The sequence below is a fragment of the Siniperca chuatsi genome, linkage group LG22 (assembly GCF_020085105.1).
Source record: "Siniperca chuatsi isolate FFG_IHB_CAS linkage group LG22, ASM2008510v1, whole genome shotgun sequence".
In the NCBI taxonomy this organism is placed as follows: domain Eukaryota; kingdom Metazoa; phylum Chordata; class Actinopteri; order Centrarchiformes; family Sinipercidae; genus Siniperca; species Siniperca chuatsi.
The window spans coordinates 16,757,485-16,773,708 of record NC_058063.1 but is presented as its reverse complement, the minus strand read 5'-3'; the positions used below and the strand labels follow the sequence as shown (position 1 = coordinate 16,773,708).

Below are 16,224 nucleotides of genomic sequence, written 5' to 3'. Positions count from 1 at the left end.
TTGAATAACACTAATCAATAACTTAAAGACTGCCAACACCCACTCACGCACTCGCGCTACATTCTTATTTCTCAGCGGTGCGTCCAAGCGCGCGTGAGCAACAGCTGATGGCGAACAGACAGACAGGGAAAAGTAGTGTGTGATGTCACAAACTGCAGGTCGCTGCTACAGTCAGCATTCTAGAATACAATGTAACATGTAATAGAATGTAGTGAAGAACAGAATGTAATGTAACAATGAAATACAAAGTAACATTTTGTTATTAACAATGTCATTATGTTACAATGTAGAATTCTTAAGCGTCTCAAACAGACTTCAGTTTGGCAAAATGCTTATGCTAATGCCTTCTGTTAATGTTTTAATTTGTTTTAATGTTGGTACATTAATTTAGATTTGACACATTTTATTGCTCATTTTGCTGTTTTATTGTTCATATTAATGCATGTTTACTTTACAACACAGACTAAAAATGATTAAAACTTGAATGTCAGGTGAAATCTCATGCACCTGTCCATTTCTTACTGATAAACAATATTGTGCTGCAAAACTGTGCCTTTTAACAGAAATAAGTCATAAATAACAATCACAAAAATTAGTTTTCTAATACAACAGTGACTGAATGGCTTTTGAAAGTATATCAGCAGGGTCACCACTTCATTTTCCGTGAGAAAGGACCTGAGAAGTAAACAAATATGGGTTCAGTGTAACACATTTGATAGATAAAAGAGGTCAAGAGAAGCAGGTTGTGCTTTTGTTCAAGCATGTGTGTATCACATAAAGTACCTTGGATGTCAGTCATCCTCCTGCGGTTTCGAGGCAGAGTGCCGTCCAGTCTTGGGGTGGACTCAGGTGTTCTCAGCACCTCCTCCAGCCTACATTGCTCCTCATTTTCCTGGTGGATCAACAGATAGCAGGTTAACAAAACCAGCCGATCATTTTGTCCAGAATGGTACTTCACTTTAAGAGCATCTGAAATGGAAACCTTTGTTGGCGTTTGTTGGCGTTTCCTTCTGGCTGCGGGAGTGTTAGGGCCTGGGCTTTCTGCTCCACTTTTCTGTCGCTCCCTCTCTCTCTGCAGGAGGATGGCCTGGCGTGTGGTCCTGTACTCCAAAGAAAAGTTACTGATTGTTTTACAGAAGTCCTCCTCTTTGGTGTCCCTCACCATAGCTCGGGAGTAGCCTAGGAATAAGAGGAAAGAGTGGAACCTGGAGAAACAAAAATGAAGAGGAAAACAGCATGTTTTAACTAACAACAATAAGAAAGAAACTATTGGCCTCAACCTCAAAAATTCTCCAGGAAAGGACGACACTGTAGCTGCTGGACTCGATGTATGACTCCATTTTAACTTAAAACACCAAATCAAGGAAAATGAAATAAACCATGCACTACTCGCAGCACACCTGTTGATAACCCGGCGATGGACGGCTCTCAGGACCTTCAGCCTCTCCTCACACTCTTTCAAAATCTTTGGCAGCCTGTGACGGAGCGAGCCGTCCGGGGCCAAGGCCTCATCTTCTTGTCCTCCTCCTTTCCTCTTTTCCACCTTTCCTCCTTTCCTCTTGTCCTGTGCCTTGTCCAAAATCTTTAGCTGCTCCCATGATGCTTTGCACAGGGCCTCTAGCTGAGTGATGTTGGACTGGACTAGGGAGTAGTCGCACTGTAAAGACAAGAAAGAGAAGGAAAGTTGAAAATGAGTTGGAATCGTGGTGATCTTTATTTCAGCCTTTTTGTTATATCCGAATAATCCTCCATCTGACTCAGATGCAGGACAACATACACCCTCAGGAGAAACACACACACATAGTCGCAACTACGCACCTTCCCAGCTTTAGTAACAGCAGTGATGTCAGAGTAGAGGTCAGACGATTGGGGGTATAGCTGCATCAGCAGCACACAGACGTGGTGCAGCAGGGGTTGGCGAGTGTGTGTATCCCTCACCTGGGACAGCTTCCCCAGGTAACTCAGCTCAAAGCCACGAGCCTTGGCATATTAAAATGTGTTGTGAGATTTTTTGGGGGGAAAGGAAAAAGACTCACTAACACTCAAAAGTGCATTAAAGATGGATAATAAAGATTGGGATCGCGACACACTCACCTTACATCCATTGAGAAAGTTACCGATTGCTAACACTGTTGCTAGAATACATTTGAAGGTTTGGCTGGCTGCGAGCTGTTCCATGGCCAACTTCAGATGGAAGAGAGGCTCAGCAATTTCCTGTTAAGATGAAGGACACATTTAGAGGACAATGATTGATATAGACTAGGTGAGCTATTAAATTCACGTTTTATTTTTAGACATATTTGGTGATAGGAAGTCATCACGGTGGTGTTTTTGTACTGCATTCCCATAGGCATTACTTGTCAATCGAACAATACTGTGACGGTTGATTTTGTGATGATGTGGCTTGTGTGGGTGGCACCATGGTGGTCACGCTGATGCTCATGCTTATATTTTAGCTGTTTTGCATCATTTAGAGGGTAACAAAACAGACATCTATCTTTACAAAATGCTGTTGATTCATACATTTTAAGTGACAAAACTACTTTCCATCTCATTCCATCGCATGTTTGTTCCATTTTCTCTTACCCTTTCTAAGGAGTCATAGTCCAGAGCGAAGGCCCACAGCTGAAGCCTGGAATTCAGATGTGGGATTTCCCCCAAAGTGAGCAGACAGAGGTCGGCTGAGGCCAGAGAGGATTGGGGGTTCTGGGCCTTAGCCTCCTTGATCAGACAAAGTTCCTCTTCTGTTGGGATTAGTGCTTGAAGCCGCTGTTTTAGAAGGGAATGTGGAAAGAGATGAACTCACACTGCAGGACTCCTAATGGGACTTTTGCTGTGTCTCTCCTTATCTGCATGGTGCTCAAGTTTCATTTTGCCATAATAAAGAAATAGTAAGGGCAACAAATTGCCTATCCAACAAAAGCTAACGTTAGAGGTTAAGCAAATGCTGAAGCTCAAATTCTGTAGGACATGACCTCTATTGTACCTGAACGTCCTCTCTGTCCAGCACACTGCTGTCCATGCTGTAGATAGCAGGGGGCAGGAGGCGGGGAGGGGGCAGGCTGCTCAGGGCGATAGTTATGATGTTACTCCGCTTCATCCCCAACACTGAGACCGGCTGCTGCTTCTGTGTTGGGATATAGAGAAGGATATGAGACCAAGATACTATGCACAAGTATTGTGAGTGCATTTTAGGGTTGCTTTTAGCCTACTGAGGACGTTTTGCCTCATGCAAGAGAAAAGGAGTGCTTTAAATATTTTCAGCAGCTGAAAATATGAAGGCAAGATAGAAATGTTTTGTGAATACTGGAGAAATGTTGCACCACCTGCTCTAATCTTCATGCCTGCTGCTCAAGATTACAAATCATGGCAAGAGCAGCAGATGACTCCCCTTATCAGGAGTACTAACTTGGTGGTAAATTCAACAGAAGTGCAAAGTGCACAACACATCTTTTTGTCAAAATCTGACAGCATTTCACCGTGAAGATTGTCGTCAGGGTACCTTAAATGGTAATTTTATGTATTGACCATATACATTTTTTTTCTCACCAGTTCACATGTTAAAAAACACTGATGACAACTGATGTGGAACCACATGAACTGACCTAATTGGGTAAAACTGTGGTTGCGTATAGTTGCTTCATAAATCTGCTTTTTTTATAAAAGAAAAACAGACACTGCAAAATGTAGAAAACATGTTTGTTGGCACAATCTCACTATATTCCTGAGGCATCATCTTGTCTCATTGGTCTTACCTGCCTCCCAGAAACCACATTAAAGCTGGTGTTGTTGCCCTTAGATTCAAACAGGTACTCCAGTCGGTTTGTATCCAAATGGACTGGCTCAAGTCCAGACCAAATAGTCTGAGTTCCAAAGCGGGTCATCCTGGGAAGGGGAGACAAACTCTGCAGTTCCCTCCAGTGGAGCTTCAAGGTGCGACATTTAATGGTTGCACCTTTATGGGAGACCGATGGCAAAGGTGGGGCAAGTGGAGGAGGGGGAGGAAGAGGTGGGGGTGCTGGAGGGGCTCGGTGACAGGTTGATGATTCATTGGTTGAATTGGTTCCCTCGTCCTCTGTGCTGTCTTCCTCATCCCAGAGGTCTGAGAAATCCAAGGTGTTGAGGCAAAGACGTGCAGCTGGTTGTAAGAATGAACCCCAGGATTGGTCGAAATCCCAGGTCAGGGGGTTATCCTTGGTTTGGTCCGACTCCTTCATTGGTCTTTCAGAGCGGTTCGTGACTCAGAAAAAGTTCTGTTGATATTTAATAGCATTACCTTGAAAAACCAGGTTATAATTTCTTTTTTGTGCTTGAGAAAAAGTGACTCCAAAAAGCATGCTCCTTCATATTAGATAAAAAACAAGGCCTTTTTGGATCAGATCAAATGAAGTGCACGTTTGCTTTTGTCCTTATTTTCCACACAGCAGCTAAACGTGATCCCTTCCTTGTCTCTTCTCCTCACTGTGCAACCCCTCACACACTGTGTATACGCATCTGAATGTCTGTGGATGCTCAGCCTCACTTGTCGACCACAGAATCGCATAACTCACACAACCAAATCACAATCTTCGAACCACCTCTGGGTGTTCTCACAGCACTGTAACCTGTAATTGCCTTGGGTGCAGTGTTTGTCCTATAAAAATCTAAAATGACGAGCCGAGTCTGACAATTTGATCCAAAAGTCCACTATTTTCCTGCGTGTGTGCCAGAAACCTGTGACCTCAGTCAAAGAGAAAGAATTCATATGAGTTTTGACAGGTTACGTTTAGTCCTGCATCCAATTCTGATGTGAAATCCGAGGAATGCCTTTCTCCAGCGCTTCCAGAATATCTAAACGACGCGCTTCTACAGCTCTCCCTTGACTTTCATCTCTCTCTCAGCAAAAGAGAGGGAGAGAGGTGCATTGGTCAGTTGGTACATTAGTCTTGGTTTATTTGAGTTGCACCCTTTCCCTTAATTTCCTTATCGAGCCTGCATCTCCTGTTTGTATTGCTACTTGTGTGTACACAAACCTCTCTATCTGCCACTGAAGATCTGTTACTTCCCTCCTCTTCTGCCTCCACTTCTCCCCTGTGAGCGCATAAAAGAGCATGATTACCCAAATTTGCCCTGTATCCCTTTTTTTATTACATTCATACTTTATAGATGACGCATCAGCATACAGTAATTGCCATAATCAAAGCTGCCTTGATGAGCCAAGACATGTAACAAAGTTTTAGTGCATATGCTGAGGCTCATGGAAGTGCAAATATTTGTTCTGCATTGTTTCTTTGTACATTTTATGAAGAAACCTTGTCCTAAAAAGCCCATTATGCAGCAGAGAGAATGATTATGAGCAGCAGTGCATGAGGAACAGCATGGGAAACATCTTAAAAAGGAAGAAGTATTATTTAATAAAACATGAGGGCGCAGTTTATAATCAAAAACATTGTGAAAATTTGTTTTCTGAATCACTCCAAAACATACAGTGTAGAGTCATGTTCACAGGGGTCATTTGCATGGTCGACATGCCGCAATAATGAGGATCCCTCCCTCTGCCATTAAGTCTCCCCCTAATTACACTTTATCTCGTTCAGTGGGGCTCATGGGACATTTAGGCCAAATTGAGTTCTATTTGGAAAGCTTAAGCTCGTTTTAACATTTATTTATCAACAGGGTTTTCATGCCTGCTGCAAAAGAGGACAGGGAGTGCTCATGCAACCACAGGCTTCTTTTACCAAATTCATACAACTGTTATTTGGAGTTTATAAAATCTACTGACTAATGATAATCAATATTTGTTCAAATACATGAAAATATCAATTGAACTGGATTTGACCAAGATCCACTTACTAAACACAATCTCAAGGGTCCTGGCTGTGTAGTATTGTGGTGATGACGTTGCGCAGTTACTAAAACAGACAGATTCCTCAAGGGAAAAGACATTTCCGGGTTATTTCCTTTTATGATCCTCGTGTGTGTGTCTGTGTGGTAGTGGTTGTGTATATGAATGTGTGCATATCTTTTCATGTGTTTCTCTGTCTGTCACACCATAACCACTGAATGCAGTTCAACTCTCTCTGGGCCTTTACAGTGGATAAAGATCAGGGCAAAAATGACATGTAATCACTCAAAGTTTGCTTTGAGAATATTAACAGTTTTTAAGTTGTGAGGGTCAGGAACAAGTGCTTGGATTTTGTCATGTAAAGGTTATTTTGAACCGGAACGCTCATACTTACAATAAAAGCTATTGAATAAAAGGGATTTCACAATGGCCACAGTCAGTCTTGTGAGATTGAGGTGGATTAGGGCATAATACTTAGATGTTTTTTTTGTACATTAAATGATGCTAATACAGATGATGACTTGATTTTATTATGATGCAATAGTTCTTGAATTTATCACAAAAGATGAGCTGAGTTGTGCTTTGAGCAAGATCTTGAATTCAATTTAAACCACTCAATACACACCTTTGAATGTGCACCATTTTTTTCTAAGCAACTAAACGTCTCATTTTCCTGAAAGACAATTACATAACGTATACCACACTGCTGTGCACCATGCATTCATTGCAACAATGCAGCGGCGGTTGTGACCAGTGAAGGTACTTAGGCTCCCTCCTTTGGACCTGATGATTGGTGGGTTCACAAAACCACTTTCAGATCATGATCCAGGGGCGAGAACCCAGCCAGAGGTAGGAGAAGACCAAAAATAAGTTAAGCTTTTCTGAAAGTAAATTATGCAAGGCTGGATTATTGTAATTGTGTGAATATGCACCACTAAAGCACAGTATCAGCTAACATGATAAGGTCCTAAAGGTTGGTCCGTCTTTATAACTTGATCAAGAGGCTTGATTCTGAAGTGGGCCAATGTGTCATAGACCATGACTATTTCATGTTTGTGCTTATAGCATATTCCTAAATATTAAGTATATTAGTAAGTTATTAAGTAATATAAGTTTAATCTAATTACCACACAACCAATATAGTGTTCCAGCATTATAATACACTGAATGTGAAGAACAGGGGTTAATGGGGTTCCAGCAGCTCAGTTTTTTTTCTCTTGGACCCCATAACAGATTTATCCAGCCATGAAAATATGATTCTCCTTTTTTATACTTGTTGCTGTTTGCTTAGGGTAAATATGTATGGCCTCCAGTTGATGTCAAACTGTAGGTCACTTACACAGGGTGCATTTTTGTTAGCCCTATGGCTTTATAACCATGTGTGGATATGAATATGCTGTGAAAGGGATATTTTGTAGAATAAAGCACTGTATTTAATTTGCATTTTTGTGTCTAAATACATTATTTTGCCAAAAATATCAAAGAAACTAATTCATGGAATATATGTTGAGGATGTAAATAGTGATTAAGTAATCACTTTTTGACTGAAATTCAATTTATCTTCAATTTTGTTGTTTTGTTTTGTTATGAAGCCATATCATACAAGGTGGGGTCGCTGCCTGAATATAGGCCTGCTTGAATGCATATATACAGTAGGCTACATATAGTAGGCTACATGCAGCACAGTACATTCAAGCCCTTAAGTGTTGTTTGACTTTTTTCAATGCTGCCTTTTACTTTGAAAGTCCAGAACGGAAGTCCCTCCTTCTGCTTTCCGCGCTCCCGCGTTGTTTTGGGAACATTCGGTATCCTGGTGAGCGCGCGCTTCCCTGACCGTGTAGCTGCCTGTCATCGTTCGGGCTGACATCACACAGAGGATTTGCTACAATGTCAAACACACACAAGCAGCGCGAGCTCATGGCTTCCCCGCGCCACAATGAGAAGCATCGCCGCGTTCTCCTGCTCATCCTCTAAATACAGAACTCCATTCACTTTTTATGGGTTTATTCCTTGTTCCTGGGCAGGATGCGTTTGAGGTAAGATGGGTTACTCTGTTCTATTGTATTATCGCTTAGATTTAACAGTTATTTTCGTTTTTCCATACATGTCTGTATGAAAATAATTGTATGTATTTGAATATCATTAGAAAACATCTTTCATCTTTTCCCCTCACATCTTTATCTGAAAAGTTGTCCGGCTCTAACATTGACTGTCGTAGGTTATTACGTAATGGGAGTGCGGACACTGCTGAGCAGATGTTACAGTGATGTGAAGTGATGACAAATATCTGACAGCACGACCCCGCTGCTTGCGTAAAGACAGCATCATCTGTACACCACTGTAACACCACGTTTTCTATAAAACATTACTCATTTCTTCACTGTAAGGACACAAAATGTTTTATGATGCACCATTATGATTGACCCAGCCGTGTTGCAACTGTACGAAAATTAAGCCTATATTATCAATGAAAAAAAAGTTTAATATGACTCAGTGACTTTATTGAGTATTTGTATTCTTATTTTTATCAATGAAAACTATATTCACTTTCTCTGTGGACCATTTTATTATTCCAAAACATCTTTTTTAAAGATGTTTTGTAAAAGTAGGCCAATTTTTAAATCATCGATGATACTGACTAATTCAGTGTTACTGGACATAACGACAAGCAATGATGATATGGATTTACCGGTATGGACTGGGCAGGGTAAAAGTCAGTATTACAATATTAATAAAAATATCTGGGACTGCTTTCTATCAATGCCCCTTCTATAAAAGATTCATAAATTGTAAGTAAAGGCTTTACCACTCATTAAAAGTGTCATGCTGGAGGAGGAGAAACACCAGTTAAAGGGATTTTTCACAACCTGGTGGCCCAAAAGTTTATAATTATTCAACCAATTATCAACCAATAATAAAGCCTTTACTTAGAACTTATGAAGCCTTTAAAATAGAGTGCCTACTTTGAAAGTGATACCAATTAGAATTGATTAGAATTTGCCTCATATCATTAATTGAGGCAACAGACTTTTGTAAAACAATAATACAATATGATTGGATTATCACAACCTGATTTCACTGATTTTGCCCAGCCATATGCTTGTATAGCCTACTGTTACAATTTTAAAGAGCTACACCATTTTTACTAAATTGTTCACAGCATTTGTAAAACAATGAACAAGCCTCCCGGACCTCAAATCTTCAATGTCAAGTAAGAAAAAAAAAATGTGCACAAAAACCTCAATTAATGCTACTGAGCTACTTCCACTGCTGTTTATGTGGCCCAGCAGGTCTATGTGAGTGTGTGAGCCAGGTCAGAGGTCATGCTGCGGAGGGAATCTGACTCCCACGGCCTCTTTTCCTCCGGAGAGACGTCTGACAATGACTGTGAGGTGAGGTCATTTATTTATACCTGTTACCTGCGTACCATGGGAATCTGCTTGGAATCACATTTTGTGGCCTGTAATTGACACAAAGTTACATTTTAACAATAAAAATGAGCAATCTAATGATGATACAGTATATGCAACTGAAACATCTGGTGAATGTCTTTAATTATAGCTCTGATGTTATTTACTTCTTTGACTGAATCACATGGATTTATCAGCCCTCATAACTCAAATGTCTGGCAGTGCCAGTTAACCATCCTCCACTTTTGAGCAGTTTAAAATGCGAGTAGGTGGAAAAGGTTAAAAGCCAGAAATCTCATCACTGAGCCACTGATAGGGATGCACGAAATGAAAACTTTTGCTGACAATATGTAACAAATGAATACCTCCATTTTCATTCTACATGATACTGTTTAACATTATATAAGTTTGTGTCCATCAAAGCGTCACGCCTTTCCTTTAACTTGCTTTGTTAATATGCTGCTGGCTGAACATAAAAGGGACAAGAAGCTTCACATAAGTCAACAGATCACAGTTGTTTATCCTCTCTGTCTTTGTCTCTCTGTCTCAGATGGGGGCGAGTTGTGGAGAGGTAGATGTAATGTGTCTGTGCGAGGCCGGTCCCTGTACACTTTATTCAGAAGCACACATGCCCACGCCGGTGAGTGCTCAGGCTTCCCACTTAAGTGTCTGTGGCCATCGCTCAGAGTGTTTCTTCATCTGTAATTGTGCTCTAAATGCATGCCTTTAACTTGCTGCTGACCTGTCTATACCTCTGCTGCTGCTGCGTGTTTTTTACTGTATGTTTTAAAGGAACTGTCCATGCTGTTGTCAAGTTGTCATATATCTCAATCAATTAATCAATAATCTAATGAAGTCTCTGCTTTCTCCATCTTCTTCTCTTTACTTTCTGTTCTCAGGACACACTGCTGTGTGAACACTGTGGTAAAAACAGAGCTATGATAACCAGGTACTCTGAGGGATACGGCACAGAGGTAATGTGTGACATATGTGTGTGTTTCTTCATGACAGGCCTGTGTGTGCGCAATGTAGAGTCTGACCTGCAGATGTCTGAAGATTTGATATTTGTGTTGCCTTTACTTTGGCTGGCAGCTGTGGTTTTTTAAGCCTGTTTCAAGGTTCCAGCATATTAAAAGGCATACATGACTAATACCGGGATTCATTACATGTAGGCCAGAACCGATGATATGTTTGGACACATGATGCTGTTTTTTTCTTGTCAGTCAAACAGCAATTTCAGAGGACACAACATTGTACATCGAAGCCATATTACTACTTGAAATAGAATTGGGAGTAGACTTGGGAGAGGCAAGTTAGCTGTTTCCCCTTGTTTCCAGTCTTTGTGCTAAGCTAACCGTCTTCTGGCTGCGGCCAAAAAAGAAAAAAGGGAATAAGCTTATTTTCCAAAATGTCTAACTATTCCTTTAATTGTAAGGGTAAAACTTATGCTCAATATAGTGCCCTCAAATATTTCCATGAGCGAAAAATGTAGCGTTCATAGTATATACACCACTTTTTGCTAAAAGTTCCACAATACAATGCTTTGGCTTGGTAGTATTTAAATCAGTAAATTGATTAAAGAAGAAGTAAACAAGATTACATTCAAATCTTTTTCAATATTCAGATCAACAGACGCATTTTGGTCGGAACCCCAAAAGTATTAAGGTTCGATGGCCAGCTCTACTTGTCACTGATGCACAGTTATGATGATGAGTGTCCAGAACCTCAATTGAGTGGTTTTTATAGAGGGAATAGTGAATGAGAGACTCAGGGAGAGTAACTTCGGTCTATGTGTCTACACAGTACTTCATATACATCAGTCAGATATCAGTAGATATCAGTCTTTGTCAGTAGGAAGCAACAACCAGATTAGGTGTCTCTGAGCTCATTAGTCATGTGTAGAGGTGTCAGCTGATTCATGCATACCGATAATAACAATGATGATAATAAAAAGTGACGCATGAGAACACTCACACAGACAAATGCCATCATCATCAAGTGTTGTTGTTTTTGGTTTAGAAATAGTGGCAGTCGGTGATGATTCACTGGGGCTCATCGGTGTTTCATCCGACGACTACAAAGTAAAAGCCCCCATACAGTAAATGTGGAGGTTGTGTTTATAAAAGGCTTTCTCAAAAAGAAAATATTTGTCATATTTTTTTAACGTAACAGCTTCTATCATATTATATTTATATTATATTGGTCCTTCTTCATAATGTCTTTATGCATACACATTTTTGTACTTGGTTACATAGTGTGTATTTTATTTGTTTCATAAGTTTCATTCCTCTGCAGGAGGAGTGTGTATTGTCTGATCCTCAGGGAGAGAGTGATGCAGATGCAGATATAGAGGATACAGATTGCAGGTTTGATACACAAACACACACATACATCTCACATACATCTGTTTGCTTGTAGTTTTTCACTTATAGATGTCTGACCTTGTGCCTTTACCCAATTGGTTCAGACTCCAGGAGCCAGATTCTCTCCAGCGAATCAGCTCGCGGAGACGTAAGCGCCCGCGGGTAGCACGGCAGGACACCACCGAGAGTGAGGACGATGGTGGGCGGAGCCACAGATCGCATCGCTGGAACCTCAGGCTCAGTCCTGACAGAGGACACAGCAGGACTATACTGGAGGTAGAAAACACAGCAATGTAAAGTCTAATTAGTCTATTTTCTGTACATCTGCCCACCAAAGACCATTTCAACACAGCACGGAGGCTTGAGAAGAGAGGTGTTGTTACAGCTGTACTAGCTTTTAAGCAGGGCTGCAACAGAGACAGGTGTTGAGTTGGTTGGAGGGAAACAGAAACTAATGCATGAAAAAGAAAACTAATTAGGGAGTGCTCCGGTATGTCAAGAGAGGTGGATTCAGCCATGATATTTTGCCTCTTGTCCCTTTAGAATCCTTTGGAATAAAGTAGGGATAGATCATAGCGGATTATTACAAGAGTACCTAGCTTGCGGACCTCTGCAAGAAGCACCTCCACCCTCAGCAGTTGAAGTTGGTCTTCTTGTCGTTTTTGCGTGAACATATGCATGGCGCATGTGCGTAACCCGCCTGTGGCAGAAAAGACGAGCCACATACTGTACAGAAACACCGTTGCCTGCTCACTCGGCTCCAGTTCTGGTGTCCATTCCCCCCTTCTCCCTGCGAGTATTTGTAACATTTCAGCTGTGTCACTTTGTTTGTAGATGTTTAACAGATTATTATTATTATTATTATTATGTGACAATTCATGAACATACCCTAACCAAGATGGTTTTTGTGCCTAAACCTAACCAAACCTAGACAAATTTCACCAAAATCAGTGAATAAAGTTGGGTTTCGTCTTTTCCATTTTCTGCCACAAGTGGACTACGCGCATGTGCAAAAACGACACAAAGAAGACCAACTTCTGCTGCTGAGGACAGAGGTGCCTCTGACGGAGGTCCGCTATTATGTCTGCATCCAGGTCCCTCTCGATTATTATGTCCAATACTGTAAATTTGGCATTTACTGTAAAATACAAAAAAGTACATTTTATAATTTTGTTTTTTGAAACACATATCTCCACCTATCTCCATTGCACCTTCATCTTTGTGACTTTGTGCTCTGTGGAAGTGTTCAGTAGTAGTAGGAAAGTTTTATTTATGATTTTTGTCTTTACCATCGGTGTTGTAGCTATCAGCAGTGTGGTCTGTTATGCTAAAGAGGAAAGGTAGGGAAATCTGAAGAGATTAACTGAAAAGAAAAGTTGGATATGTTTTCACTCAAGGTCCTCTCTGTTAAAATACAAGCTAACCAAGACTGTAAGAACAAAAAAGGAATCTTCAATATACTTGAGTTTTCAAGTTTTCCAATTTTTAACAAAACTAAAAGTTCCTTCAATGAATAATCTTATGTTATGATAACTTACTGTTCGTCTTAAGTAAATTACAGTTGTTAACTGAACTTGAAAGAATAAATGAGACAAACTTGTTGTGTGACTTAGTATCTGATTCGCTTAGCTGCGGTGAGCTAAACCGAACGTGCACAGGTTCATCTGGACCACAGCTAAACTGCTGCTAAACCGGATGTGTTAAGTAATTGCCATATAAGTTCCACCCCACACAGGTGATTCAGAAAACCCTGCAAATTAGTGTTGAATGTCCATTATTGTCAGAAAATGGAGAAATAAAATTGGTTGACCGTATCACCAACTGCTAAGGAAAGACTTTAGAAATAGCGCTGGAATAATACGCAGTTTGTGTTTGCATTTTTATCAGTGTACACTTTAAAATGTACATTATGTCGTAGAACATGTTGTCCCTAAAGACAACTCAGTCGTCTCATCTCTTTCTTCTTTGTCTTCCAGGAGAGCGTATCACAGGTCAGGCCACTGGTCATCTGCCGGCCAAATGTTGAGAGGCAAAAGAGTCCAGGTGACCTGCCCCGAGGCTCCAGACGTCTGATGTCTCTGTGGCCATCTTCCCTCTCTCTCCCTCTCATCCTCCTCCTCTCACTGCCTCTCTCCCTCTCCCTCATCATTGTTATTGTGTCTTTCTTTCTACCGTGGGCCAGCGCTTGACCCAGCATTTCTGTTTCAAAAGAATTGTTTCATTCCAAAAAATTACAAAAAGGTCCACCAACTCCTACAATGTAGTGGATAGCACAAAATGGAAACAAAGATATGGTGCTTTACACAGGACTCTGACTTAATGTTTTAATAGACCCTCCATATTTTAGAGTGATGTTTTTCCCTTCCAGAATATACTGAAACACTTTTTGGAAGGATTTTAAACATCTTGATTTTTGGGGACAGTTGGACTTTTGGCTTAATTAAAACCAGAAGAGAACAGGTTCAAATATCTCAAATATCTAGTCTTTCATACTGCACCACTCTCTGTTCATTTACATCCAGAATCTGTTCACAACATAAACTCAGTGCTTGCTTTTGCCTCATAAAATCTCACCTTCCGTCTCACTTTCTCACCCCCTCGTTGGTAAAAATAGACCTCTCATCTCGCTCCTTATTCTAACGAGCCACAGGAGTGATACGTGGGGGAAAGGTTTCAGGGCTGTGCAGGTACACTCAAAAAGGAAAATAACTGGCTCAATAGGAAAATGCGAAAAAGACTATGCTGCTGAACTATGCAATTCTTCAATTCCTACTGCGGCTCCATAACTGCTGTTAATGAACATCTCCTATATCCTTGGCACTGTCATCACCTTCTTGGCCCTTTCCCTTTTCTCTCTGAGGAATACACTTTATGAATGCAGGGACTTATGATTCTAAAATAGAGCATGGCCTAATTTAAAAAGCAATAGCAGGAGAGATCTGATATAGCTCCCATCGCATATGATCTACAGTACATCTGGTGGTTTAATGAATGGATTACATGTATTATTTTACTTGTTGCAGACCGATTTAAAAACAGATGGATCCTTCTTCTTCTTCTTCTTCCTGGCTGCACTTGTGTATGTTTTTTAGTAAAATAAGCTGACCTCAAAATTAAATGAGCTTTAGTGGAACTTAATTATGTTAAAGCAATTTAAACACTTAAAACAGTCTTACAGTTGAAATATTACTATCATGTTTAATACTATTTGTTATGTCCATCTTTATGAATTATTATTTAAGAAGAAAAGTGAGCTTGACAATCAGTCATGCTACTTTCTCCAAGCTGAAATAATTGGAAAAAGCCATTTTGCTGTGGTTTTTGATGTTATGTTGTTTTTGTATGTTTTTAAAGTTATGATTCTTTTTTTCACACCACACTGGAGTTGCTTATATCCTTGTAGAGAAATGTTCATTTCAAAGTAAAATCAGGTTGTACTGTATGAGCTAATTTGATTAATCTTTCTCTCTTCCAGACTGTTGTATTGCCTGTCGTAAATCTTAAATTTGATTTCCATGTGTATGTTCACCTCTGTGTTTCATGGGGCCATAGAAGTTCAATAAAACTAGATTGTATTTTGACAAAAAAAAAAGCTTCCTTTTTGTATATAACATCAGTGTAAAAACAGCAAGTTGTGGTTTTGTCAGGGGTTATGTGCGGGACTATTTTTTAGACGGGCACAGTGACAGTTACTGTACCTTCAGACAGATCCAGGCTACTTGGTACCCCCTATTTCCAGTCTTTATGCTAAGCTAAGCTAACCAACTGTTAGCTGTAGCTTTATATTAACCGTACAGACATGAGAGTGGTATTGATCTTCTTATCTAACTTCGGCAAGAAAGCGAATAAGCATATTTCTACAGTTGTAGTTTTTCTACAGTGGATTTCATTTTAGAATAAAAGTGTTCATACAGCTTTAAATAATATGACTGAAGACAATGCTTCTTCTGCTGCTGCTGCTATTAAGAAGAAGAAAAGGAGGAATGCAGCTCGGCCTCATGTCCCAGCAGTGTTTGCTGCTCTTGAGGAAAGGGCCTGAGGGGGAGGGTCCCATAACGAGGGTCCCATAACGAGGTTAGCGCTCTACACTCCTCCTCTCACTGCGTGCGTCGTCATGGTAACAATCAGGACTGAGAAGGAAACAGACTTTTCATAAGTAGATTGTAAGCTGTTGCCCAGAGCGAAACACTCAATGGGTGATAATGTGAATACATCAACATCTGCACATCTGCTGTGTTACAAACTCAGGATGTGAACATGGCGGTAAAAAAACATTTCTACTCGTTAATGGAAATCTGCTCTCCTCCAGAACACCTCATGTTTCCCTATGTGGCATGAAAAGCTGTTTTCAATAGAGTATAATTAACTTGTATTTATTTTAGATACCCAGAGGGGCTGTGTGGTGGCTGTATAAATTAATGGGTGTACAGGAGTGTCCCTAAAAAGCACACATGCTCCAAGAGAGCCTTCTTCAGGTAAATGTATGGATTGAAAGCAGCTTGCAGGCATTTGAATGCTTACAAACACACAACAACACACACATTCAGCCAATGCTCTACTTCAGAATGTTTCAAAATGTAAAATATTTAGCTCAAGTTTTCAATATATTTAAATGCATTCAACTACT

The 16,224-nt window shown here is 40.3% G+C and overlaps 2 protein-coding genes across 3 annotated transcripts; one reads left to right on the top strand and one right to left on the bottom strand.

Moving 5' to 3' along the window:
• Positions 1 to 401: 401 nt before the first annotated feature.
• On the bottom strand, positions 402 to 5,305 carry si:ch211-63p21.2 (FH1/FH2 domain-containing protein 1). Its single transcript, XM_044184851.1, has 9 exons — positions 3,756 to 5,305; positions 2,987 to 3,127; positions 2,587 to 2,769; positions 2,095 to 2,214; positions 1,819 to 1,980; positions 1,401 to 1,657; positions 983 to 1,205; positions 784 to 892; positions 402 to 675 (listed from the first exon to the last, which is right to left on the bottom strand). The coding sequence occupies exons 1-9, from the start codon at positions 4,215 to 4,217 to the stop codon at positions 647 to 649; spliced, it is 1,686 nt and encodes a 561-aa protein (XP_044040786.1). The 5' UTR covers positions 4,218 to 5,305; the 3' UTR covers positions 402 to 646.
• A 2,313-nt stretch (positions 5,306 to 7,618) lies between these two features.
• si:ch211-63p21.1 lies at positions 7,619 to 15,189 on the top strand. Of its 2 annotated transcripts, none has more exons than XM_044184843.1 (7): positions 7,619 to 7,860; positions 9,115 to 9,216; positions 9,785 to 9,874; positions 10,134 to 10,208; positions 11,530 to 11,600; positions 11,702 to 11,873; positions 13,574 to 15,189. In XM_044184843.1, exons 2-7 carry the CDS (start codon positions 9,148 to 9,150, stop codon positions 13,784 to 13,786), a joined length of 690 nt encoding a protein of 229 aa, XP_044040778.1. In that variant the 5' UTR covers positions 7,619 to 7,860; positions 9,115 to 9,147; the 3' UTR covers positions 13,787 to 15,189. The 2 variants fall into 2 exon arrangements, with proteins under 2 accessions (XP_044040778.1, XP_044040779.1); XM_044184844.1 differs by having other exon boundaries at positions 9,112 to 9,216.
• Positions 15,190 to 16,224: the final 1,035 nt, after the last annotated feature.

Excerpts from the sequence above, each read along its gene's own strand:
- si:ch211-63p21.2 (XM_044184851.1), bottom strand. The coding sequence starts at position 4,217 with ATGAAGGAGTCGGACCAAACCAAGGATAACCCCCTGACCTGGGATTTC. Across the intron at positions 1,981-2,094 it reads ACTTTCTCAATGGATGTAAG|GCTCGTGGCTTTGAGCTGAG; the intron begins GTGAGTGTGTCG and ends TAATATGCCAAG. Across the intron at positions 676-783 it reads GAGGATGACTGACATCCAAG|GTCCTTTCTCACGGAAAATG; the intron begins GTACTTTATGTG and ends TTTACTTCTCAG.
- si:ch211-63p21.1 (XM_044184843.1), top strand. The coding sequence starts at position 9,148 with ATGCTGCGGAGGGAATCTGACTCCCACGGCCTCTTTTCCTCCGGAGAG. Across the intron at positions 10,209-11,529 it reads CTGAGGGATACGGCACAGAG|GAGGAGTGTGTATTGTCTGA; the intron begins GTAATGTGTGAC and ends ATTCCTCTGCAG. Across the intron at positions 11,601-11,701 it reads ATAGAGGATACAGATTGCAG|ACTCCAGGAGCCAGATTCTC; the intron begins GTTTGATACACA and ends CAATTGGTTCAG.